Below are 11324 nucleotides of genomic sequence, written 5' to 3' on the forward strand. Positions count from 1 at the left end.
TTTTGTTCTTCCATTATTAAAGTGATTTAAAATTATTATAAAAATTATTTCAATTTGAGATATTTTTATAAATTTTTGCTATTTTTATTAATTTTCTTCATTTTGTTACGTCTGGTTTGAATCAATAATGAATAAATATGAGAAAAGAATATTTAATTTTTTTTACCGTATTCATTTATATTTTATTTGCTTTAAAAATCCTTTTATTGGTATCTATGCGTGACCATTTTTACTTCGAAAATAACAAAAAATTACATAGAGAACGCCGAAAGTATTTGAGAGCAATCAGTACTGTTTTAAATATTTTTGCTTACATTGTAACCTTTAGTATAAGATATTGATTAAATTTAAATGTCACTAGTTTACTCTAATCAATTTAGAGTAAAAAAATCTCAAAAGGTTCTATTTTTCCTCTAGGATCAACTTACCCAAACTATTTCCAAATTCTATGTATTTTTACTTCCAACTATTTACCATTATTTTTAGAACATCCCTATATTTTGTTCTGTATCGTGTATATTTTTTAATTAAAGAATCATATGATAGTAAAAAAAATATATATAAACTGTAATACTTGATAATAGAATTTTAAATAAAAACTCAATTTTGAGAGTTATATCACCTAAGGAACTTGATTTCGAAATAAATAAAGTTTTATATTTTCAACTAAATTTTTTTTAACATTAAAACTTTTAAATGTTCTTTAATTACTTCAAATGAGCAAGCAAGCAAAGTGAGGAGGTCTTGTTAAAAATATATGTCGTTACTAGATAATTATGTCAGCTCTTGTGGATCAGGGAATAAAATAACTACAGTAGGGATAAGTTCAAACTATAGAAAGTCCAAATAGTGCTGTTGTTGTGTACGCACCCGGTCTTCAAAACCAACAATCATGCGTATTTATTTCAATTCGTTCTTTTCCAGATAAAGGCATTTTATTAAAAAATGATGCGTGAAATGACAACTAACATGACAACTATACTCACAAAATAATAAGGTCGAAAATAATAAGGTCTACTTATTTTCATAGTTTCTACTTGAGGCATTCAGTATAGAAATTTTTTATTTAAAAAAACGCGCAAGTGACAATATTAATTGATGTGTTCAAAAAATAAAAGAAGAAAAAATATCTGAATTTTAAATGAAGTTGTTTCTTTTATCGTGAATGTAATATATACACATAAAAATGATCTAAGGAATACTTAGAAAAATAGGTTTTTCGCCTTATAAATTTTTATAATTATATTTATATTCTCATACGGAATAGATACTACCTTTATAATTAAGATACCAATGAAGTAAAATAAATATTTGGGTACAAAAAATCATGCCAGAACAGCGTTTTTTGCTACTTGCACATTTTGTCGAAATAACGCAGATTATAATTTTTAAATTCTAACGCAATATCGCATTTTCTGTGGTTCCAACCGAACAATTGTGATTTAGTTTTTATTCAATAAAAATGGAAAGACGACATTTAACTCGAGAGGAAATGCTAAGAGCAGTCGCAATGCTTGAGGCAGGAACAAGTCAAAGAGACGTTGCAAGAGCTTTGGATACATCTCCCAGTGTAATTAACCGTTTGTGGACAAGATATAGGGAGACAAATGATGTTCGAGAACGGCATCAAGGCCCGTCGCGAGTTACCACATCTGCCCAAGACCGTTTTATAACTTTGCAAGCTCAAAGAAATCCCACGGTAACAGCCTCTGTTTTGGTTCAGCAGCTCTCACGAGTGCATAACGTCGAGGTTTCAGGTCAAACTATTAGAAACTGTTTGCATGAGAGAGGACTTCATGCTAAAAGACCCCTAAGGGTTCCTCGGTTAACTTTAGGAAATCGAGGTGCAAGATTAACGTGGTGCCAAGAACATGTTAATTGGAATCAAGAAAGATGAGCCACAGTTCTTTTTACGAATGAGTCGATTTTCATTTTATCCTGAGGAAGGAAATGAAAGTCGTTTGCGTCATGTCCGGGAAGTAGTAAGGCAACGTGGTGGATCACTAATGTTTTGGGGTGGCATTAGACTTGACGGAAAAACGAACCTCATTTTTGTGGAAAATACAATGACTGGAATAAGTTATAGGGATAATATACTACTGCCTGTAATTGTTCCATATTTACGCGAACTGGGCCCAAATTCGTTGTTGCAACAAGATAATGCCCCACCACATCGAGCACAGCTTATACGAATCGCTATTGAGGAAAATCAAATCAATCTTCTACCCTGGCCCTCTACCTCACCGGACCTTACTCCGATTTGACTTTTTTCAAAGCGCTCTGGAGCTTCGTCTTGCTGTGACACATGTTTGGGAGGAGTTGCCCCAAGAATTAATTAATAATTTAATTTTAAGTATGCCTAGGCGATGCCAAAGTCTTATTAATAATAGAGGTGGACCATCTGGCTACTAGTTTAATTTCTATTTGGTAAATTTTTATTTTTATAATTTTTTTTAATAAACGGTAATAAATGGGATTTTGTTCTTTATTTTTATTTGAGCCCTAAATTATGAGTAAATTATAATCTACAAAAAAAAGTTAATAATTATATTGTTATTTTATTCGAATAATGTAAAAAAATTGCAATAATTAACTTTTTTCCAATATTCTCAAAAATATTAACATATTTGTATGTGTTCCCTAGACCATTTTGATGTTGTATATATATAGTTATCCATATAGAAAGGTTAATTTTTTTTTCTATAATCAAAAATTTTAGCTCTATCACGTTTGAAAGCTTATATTAACCAGATTATTTACTGTTTATAACCTAAATAGGATAAAATAAAAAATAATGCACTTATATACAGCGATTCTAAGCGGAAATAGTAAAATTGCCAAAATACTTTATTTGTAACTCTCTCAAATACACTGGCGTATTGCCAAATTTTCTTATTTAAAGTTTTCCTATAATCCACTACGTTTTCCCATAAAATCATCCAATATCATTGAAAAAAAAAACATTTTCGCACTAATAGGTAAAAAGTAATTTAACGTTTACTTGACATTTAATTTATAATTTGTAAAATTTTTTTTTATGTTTTTTTACGCACTAGCGAAAATCAATTTGATACTTTTGATTTTTTTAGTGTTTTCTTCAGTAATAGCAGAATTTTTGTATATTAGGCGTGAATAAAATCCCCTTTTTTATTCATGGTAATTTTCCATTTTTGAAAAAAGAATCATATTACACACTTGTTACATAAATAACTCTTTTATAATAAAAAATCTTATATAATATTTGTTAAATATTTTAAATTCATAATTTATTACATCACTTTTTTGCGTATTTTGTGGTTTTAAACAACCTTTACTAAGTAGAATCGTTTCTCCAGAAGAGAAATGGTTTATTTATAAATTAAGTTTTAATTAATTTAAAAATAATTTTAAATATTTTTCTATGAAGTTTACGTTTTTATTGTACGTAGTATGCCTAATACTGCATTATTTTATTTGATTATTATATTCGTTATTTTAAAAACATATTATTTCTTCTACTTTAAATTTTATTTCAAATAATATTGAAAGAATAGATCTAAAACACACATTTTATTATTTTATTATATTTTTAATAAATTTATTTAAGTAAGTAAATTTATATAGTCATTTATTTACAATTTTTTCATTAATATAAACTAATTTAATAATAATAATGCTTAGAGAGGCTCAGTTTCTTTCCTCAATCCATTTGCTAAACCACTATTTTAATTTTTTTTTAATATTTTTAGTTATGACTTAATAATAAATTTGTATACTCTAGCCAAATGTTTTTACGTTCCTGGGATATCCTAATTCATTTTGTGCAATAAAACTATAAGTTCTTTTTATGAATTTTTTGAATTATTTTTTTAATTTTAGAATTAATCCAGGAATTAATTAATAAGCAAAAATTGTATTAGTTATTATTTCTGGATTAGATCAAATATTACGGAATGAAAACTGAAATACTTTAAATTATTTAACGCAAAAGTTCGTTAGGTTTTTTCTTTACCCATTTACAAATAATAATATTTGCTAGTTTACAATTTATTTTTACTTAAGTTATATATTATAAGAGAAAATGTAGGTTTACAATGACAAATTTTTAACTAGATCAAAATAAAAAAAAGTTAGTAATTTCTTTAGGTCATTTTAAATATTCATTTCGTCAGATTCGAGCTTTAAATTCTTAAAGAGCATTGATCTTTTTAAAGGTCTCTCGAGATGAATAACGTATAAGAGCATTTATCCATTAGTTTCCAAAACTCATAAAATCCGGCTCAAAAGAACTTTTTTTATTCAAAAAGAACGCGTTTATACCTTAATTTTTTCATAAGTTCCATGCAACTCCAATTTATGCACAAAAGGATTGATGAGGGGCTCGGTATCGTCGCACTCGATTTGCGAAATACCCGCGGCGAATTTGGCACTCATGATTGTTTTTCTGGTCGCCGAAAAATTCAAAAAACGCACATTATTTTCGGATATTCGGTCGCGGAATCGGCTTTTCGACAGTGAAAATATCGTTTGAATGAACGAACGTCTGTACTATCCGCAAGTCAATCAGCGCCAAAGAAAACGGTTAATGTATTACACCTAGTGTTGCAACGTTGTCAGCTTTTTTGTCTCAAATACAAGGAATACATTTAAGAGATATCACTGTGTTTGTCAGTATCTAATTACTTTTGTAATTAAATATAATTAGACTTACATTAACACATACAAACAAAGATTTAATTCAATATGTCCCCATTTTTTAATAAAAATATTGTAATTATAAGTACTTAGTGACCCTAGTGTATGGATTATTTGTTTTTATAATTGCTTATTACTTCTACAGGATGTACTCATTTGTTTTTGAAATTTGGTTCTTTTTTTTCCAAATCGATATTTTGCTAATAATTTTTTCTTGTTTTTATTTTCGGGCAGTAGGGACGATACGTTTGAAATAAATTAAACCTTAGTCCGCTATAAAACAATTTTTTCTTTTTGCTTTTAAATTTATAATCATTTTTTTTTATCAGCTAATTAAATCTACCATATATTATTAAGCATATTTAAGTAGAAAACTATTATCTGCACAAGGGGGAAAATAGCTTTTCTTACCTATTTTATTTTGTTCTGTGCTGTTTCTTAAATTATTATTGCTTTGCAACCAGAAGCACACAAAGCATTATGAGACCACTGACAATTGCTCATATTAACATTAGATCTTTGCATGCCCACTTTAATGAACTTAGGCAGTTAATTTTAGATTCAAATTATGATATTATTGGATTAACTGAGACCTGGCTTAAAAATTCTTTTGTAAGTAAGTCTTTTGAAATTCCTGGATATAGGCTTTTAAGGTATGATAGGGATGGTCGGGGCGGAGGTATCGGCGCTTATGTAAGCAGTGAATTTATTTTTTCGTTAATTAATTCTCCACTTGCAATAGAGCAGCTTTGGTTTAAACTATCGATTGAAGCAAAAAATATTGTTATAGGGGTTGTGTATAGGCCACCAACTTTTTCATGCATAGAGTTTCTAAATAATCTTATTCCAGTACATGATAATATTTATTGTGTTGGGGATTTTAATATAAATCTACTTAACTATAAATATTCGGATGTGATTAAAATTAATGAGTTATTTAATGTATTGGGTTTGACTCAACGCCTAACATCTTCCTCTGCTACATTAATTCACCATGCCTTGACAACAAACAAAGATTCTGTAGTAGCTAGTGGAACAATGTCCTGTGATGGAAGTGATCATGAACTTATTTATATAAGGACTGTGTTTTATTCAACTAAAAATACACCTATTTTTAAGACAACACGCTGTTTCAAAAGTATAAATCTGCGACAGTTTGACTCGGATCTTCGGTCTATACCCTGGAACAATATATATCATTTAACAGATGTTGATTAAAAAATTTCTTTTATAACAGACAACATAGTTGCGTTGCTTAATTTACATGCACCACCTATAAAATTTCGCATTACCAAGCCGTACGCTCCATGGTTGACTGACGCTGTAATGGCTATGCTGCAGGATAGAGATAAAATGCTAGCAAAGTACAAAAAGAATAAAAGTATTGATGACTGGAATAGTTATAAACTCTACTATAAGAAATATGACCACTCTTGCAATACGTAATGAAACAAAATCATATTTCAACTTACAATTAACTGCTACAAAAGATGTTTAGTCTTCAATCAAATTACTTAACCTAAAAAATAAACAAAATAGAAATAATATTCCTAAAAATCTTGTAAATGTTGAAAAAATTAATCAGTTTTTTATCAACTCTGTTCCAAAAATTAATTTAAATAAAAATACTCTAAATTATTATAAAAGTGTTAAAAATTACTTATTTCAAACGAGTTTTAGGTTTTTGGCCGTGTCGGAGTATGATATTGTAAAGGTTATTAATAACATTAAAACTACTGCCACGGGCATTGATGAAATTAATATACTTACCATCCGACTATGCCTGCCTTTTTATGGACCTTATATTGTCCATGTCATAAACGTCTGTCTCGAAAATTCTGTTTTTCCCTCAATGTGGAAAAAAGCAAAAGTAAGCCCTTTACCCAAGACGTTAAATCCTCTTACATTAAGCGATCTGAGGCCAATAAGCATTCTTCCAACGCTATCAAAAATATTAGAAAAAATAATGGAAATGCAGCTTCAGAAATATGTTAAAGACAACTCAACTTTACCAGTGACACAATCAGGGCTTAGATCAAACCACAACTGTTGTACGGCATTGGCCTCTATAACTGATGATATTTTATCAGCATTTGATTCCAATAAACTAATATTACTGGTAATGCTTGACTATAGCAAGGCTTTTGATACTCTCAACCATGATCTTTTAATAAATATTTTGTCATTTGTAGGTTTAGGGGAGAGGGCATGCGCGTTGATTGCTAATTATCTTAGAGATAGGTATTAAGTTGTTTCTTATAATGGCGTAGATTCTGGTTTTTTAGAGATTTCTTCTGGCGTGCCTCAGGGCTCCATCCTTGGGCCAATCCTTTTTTCAATCTATGTATCAAACATGGCAAAAATATTCATATCATCTAAGCAGCACTATTATGCTGATAATACTCAAATATATCTCTCATTTTAACCAGGTGAAAGTTCCCAAGCAGTGGCTGCCATTAATTATGACCTTGCCAGCATTTACGAGTTTTCTAAAAATCATTGCTTACTATTAAATTCTATGAAATCAGCATTTATGCTGTTTGGGGGCAAGGGTAGCCGTAAGAGTTTTTTACAGTATTATAGGGACCTAATTCATATCAATAACGAGCCTATAAAACACGTCGAGCACTGCAAGAGCTTGGGTTTGATTCTGGATAGTGACCTGCGATTCACGCAGCACGTAAATTCATGTATTCAAAAAGGATTTTTAAACCTTAAAAATATTTATACACATCGTTACGTTTTAAATAGAAAAACAAAAATTCTACTGTGTGATTCGCTGGTCCAATCACAGCTTAATCATTGCGATGCAGTGTATGGTCCATGCTTGAGAACTGCTGAAGAGAGTAGAATTCAGAAACTCCAAAATGCGTGCCTTAGATTAATATATGGCATAAGAAAGCGCAACCCCATAAAACACAAGCTTAAGGAAACCAGGTGGTTGACTATGCACAACAGAAGGATTTATCACGCATCTTCAATGTTTTTTAAAATAATTAATTTAAGATCTCCACCTTACTTATATAATAAAATAAAATTTCGCACAGATGTTCACAATATTAATACCTGGTATAAAGGAAGGCTAACACCTCCACTTCCCTCAACTGAAACTTATAAAAGATCATTTTCTTATCAACTTTCAAAAATTATAAATAGCTGCCAAACTAATACCGAAAACATTTTTAGCTTATATTCTTTAAAAAAATACATTTTTAAGAAATTACTGCAGGAACAAAAAAGTGAATAAGATAATTTAGTGGTTGTTTCGTTTCTTTTTTTTTTGTAGTTTCTTTTCTCTATTTCGATGATGATAACAAAAACAATTAATGCAATAGACTATATATTATGATATACATACATATAACAGTCTGTATCTTTTGCTTTGTGATGTGTTTTGTTTGTGGGGTTGAATTTGTTTCTTTTTCCTTGTGTAGGCATATATGCTGTCACATTTTCTTTTTTTGCTGGTTGATGTACTCTTTATAATTTATAGCGTTTATATTATTCCTATTTTGAAACTTAGTATAGTATAGATAATAAGGTTAGATGGAAGAAGGCATTTAGATATCTGAATCTTTGTGCGCTGAATCTCGCCTTTAAACTATTAACCTTGTAATTATTGTATTTTTTTTCCTAAATAAAAAGACCTTTATTATTATTATTAATATTATTATTATATAAAATTTAGTGATGGCTTAAGAGACTGCAAATGTAAATTTATAACCTTGAGGCTTGTAAAATATATGGGGAATTATAAAATTCCCCATTTGTACCCAAAATCATCTTATTTCTTTGCCATTTGTCTTTGTAATAATCTGAGAGGTGTATTTAAAAAAAATTAATTATCTTTTTGTATGTCAAAATTTTGACGTTTTTTTAATTTGCAGTACTCCGTAACCATTTTTGATTGGCCAACGTTAATTTAGTAATATACGTATACTTTATTAGCAACGTCATCACTCATAACGATGAGTTTATATACGAAGAATACATCATAGTCGCATAAAAAATACAATATATCAAAACTTAAATCAATGATTTTGAAGTAAAAAAACAATTAAAACACGCAACTAGAATCTCGAGTTAAGTAATGCATTAACCAAGTAATTGGTAGGCTTTGAATTATTTGGTTTGCTTAATTGCTATATGATCTTGCAAGAATAGTAGCTTAAATTTATCCCTTAAAGATGAAAACTGTTTTATTTAAATACATTTTACATTAAAACGTTTCGCACTTGTGATTAGATTGACTCTACTTAAAACTTAATTCAATAAAGCGCCCAAATGAAAAAATTAAGTTTATGATGGCAGCCAAAAGAAGAAATGTCTTCTTTCAATGTATTTGTATATATGATGCTAGCGTGGAAAAAAATATTCAAAAAAATACTGCATGCAATAAAGTTGGGTTATGAAGTTAAACTGCTGAAGTTAAAGCCATAAAAGCAGCTTCTTTAAGCCTCGTATTATTATTAAAACTAATATTTTATATTTCATTGTTATAATAAAAATCCTTATAATATACCAAGTTTTATCTAAAATAATTAACTCATAATTGTTTTATATGATGTATCGTGGAAAGGATAGAATCTTCTATTATCGAAAAGATTTTATCCAAATTTATGCAGTCATCATCAGAGATATATAACAAGTCTCTTTGGCGATACAATGCAGAAACTAATCCCAAAAAACACCTGAAAATGATGCGGTCTACTAAGTTCCAGATTAAGTCTCATTACAACTTTTATTATTATTTTTATAATTTTTTTTTACTGAATTTATAATTCTTAATAAAATTCAGTTTTAAATATTGCAAAAAGGTTTTAATATACCCTGTTTAAATTACTGCAATTTTTTTCTTTTCTACTAAAAATATATAATCATATAAATTCTTTGGAGGTAAACAAACTTATATAAAGATTATCATCTACAGGGTTGAATCATATTGGCTTGAATCCATCCCACTTACGATGGATTTAAGCCAATATCTTAGTTGATTATTGAGCGATCTTTTTCATTTTTTGTAGGAGGTTCTATGGCCATAAGGCCCACATTTTCACACATTTTAATGGCGGCTTGATATTTTTCGATTCAAGAGTAAACTAGCTTTAGGACTTTATTTATTTCAAATCTGTTAATTTAAATTGATCCTAAATCCTCATAAATAAATTCTGATTAGTCAAGATACTAAGTTCCAATTTTAATAAATATTGATAAGCAAGCAAAATAAGACATTATCATTTTTATAATTATTTTTTTAAGTACATACTATCGACATCACTGGATAAAAAAAACTAAAACTCAAGATCTTCGACCAAACCACCATATATTTTTAATGCAATTTTCATAAATTTTCTTAAACAAATTTTTCTTAATTCTAGAAATTTGTTCATATGCGTGTCTTATTCGAATTTTCAGTTCTTCTAATGTTCGTGGAAGACCCATCCATATAAACTTTACTTTTGATAGCACTTCACAGAAAGAAATCCAGGGGTATGATGTCTAGAACCTCAGGAGGCTTTTCATCATTGAGCCATCTTTTTACAGGTGGTCTTCTTACATTATGGATCTCAGCGCCATCTATCTGAATAACAGATCATGCAACCAAAATCATAAACAGCATCCCAAAATTATTTTTGCAAGAAAACTAAAAATCTCGTGTTCAAGGTCTGATATATTAAGTAATTAATATATCACGGATTGATATATTAATTACCCAGTGAGGATTCTCATTATTCCAATATGTAATATTCTGAGATGATACCTACTATTCCATTGGTAAAAAATGGTGCTTCAACAGTAAATAAAATTTTGCCAATTACTGTGGTATTTATAAAATTTAACCTGCATGATTAGGCAGTAATTCATGCAAAAATCTTGGTTTAAACGGTTTAATTTTAATTTTTTACAAACATCTTAAAGCTGTATTTTTTCGCCTACCGATTCTTATGCGGCCTCTCAGCAGTTTTGCTCATCATCTCTTACTGATCTCATTATTTCTACTTTTTCTGCGAAACCTATACGCATATTAAATCTTCACACTGCATACATTTTATTAATTGTTAATCGCAATAGTCCTTTTGTAGAAGGGCCTATAAAAAGTTAAGTTTAACCTGGCGAAGAACATTAGAAGAATTGAAAACTAAGAAAGCTATCTGAATACTTAAATCGATTATTATGTTGATATAAACCAGAAGTTAATGCAATCCAGTGGTGTCGTAGATATATATTTAAAAAAAAAATAAATAATAATAATAAACATGTCTTATTTTAATGACACACCCTGTAGTTTAAGTTTTGTTCTTGGATAAAAAGGATTTAATATAATCTAACAGATTTTAAATAAATAGTGTCCTAGTTAAGTATTAATAAATAATAATAAGTATTAATAAATAGTTGTCCTAGGTGAAGTTAGTTTACTATTGACTCAAAGAATATCAAACCCCGTTAAAACGTACATTTATGATATATCGCAATATGGGTCTTTATACCTGATCATGTCTGATCTGTCAGTATACCTGACACCTCCTATCTAAAATAAAAACGATCGCTCAATGAACAATCAAGATATTGGCTTGTATCCATCTTAAGTGGGACATCCTCTATAATTATTTTAAGAAATTTAGAATATAGAATTTTGAGCTTGCTGCAAA

General features: G+C 29.0%; 1 protein-coding gene across 2 annotated transcripts in view; it reads right to left on the minus strand.

The window, feature by feature from the left end:
- LOC126738870 (lysophosphatidylcholine acyltransferase) overlaps positions 1–4550 on the minus strand; it is a 43992-nt gene extending 39442 nt beyond the window's left edge. The window contains exon 1 of one of the 2 annotated variants that reach the window (XM_050444344.1): positions 4300–4550. In XM_050444344.1, coding sequence (XP_050300301.1) covers positions 4300–4413 — 114 coding nt within the window. In that variant the 5' untranslated portion in view covers positions 4414–4550. The remainder of the gene's footprint in view (positions 1–4299) is intronic. The other variant, XM_050444336.1, reaches the window with a different exon arrangement.
- Between the last annotated feature and the right edge of the window lie 6774 nt (positions 4551–11324).

Source organism: Anthonomus grandis, chromosome 1 (genome assembly GCF_022605725.1).
Source record: "Anthonomus grandis grandis chromosome 1, icAntGran1.3, whole genome shotgun sequence".
NCBI lineage: Eukaryota > Metazoa > Arthropoda > Insecta > Coleoptera > Curculionidae > Anthonomus > Anthonomus grandis.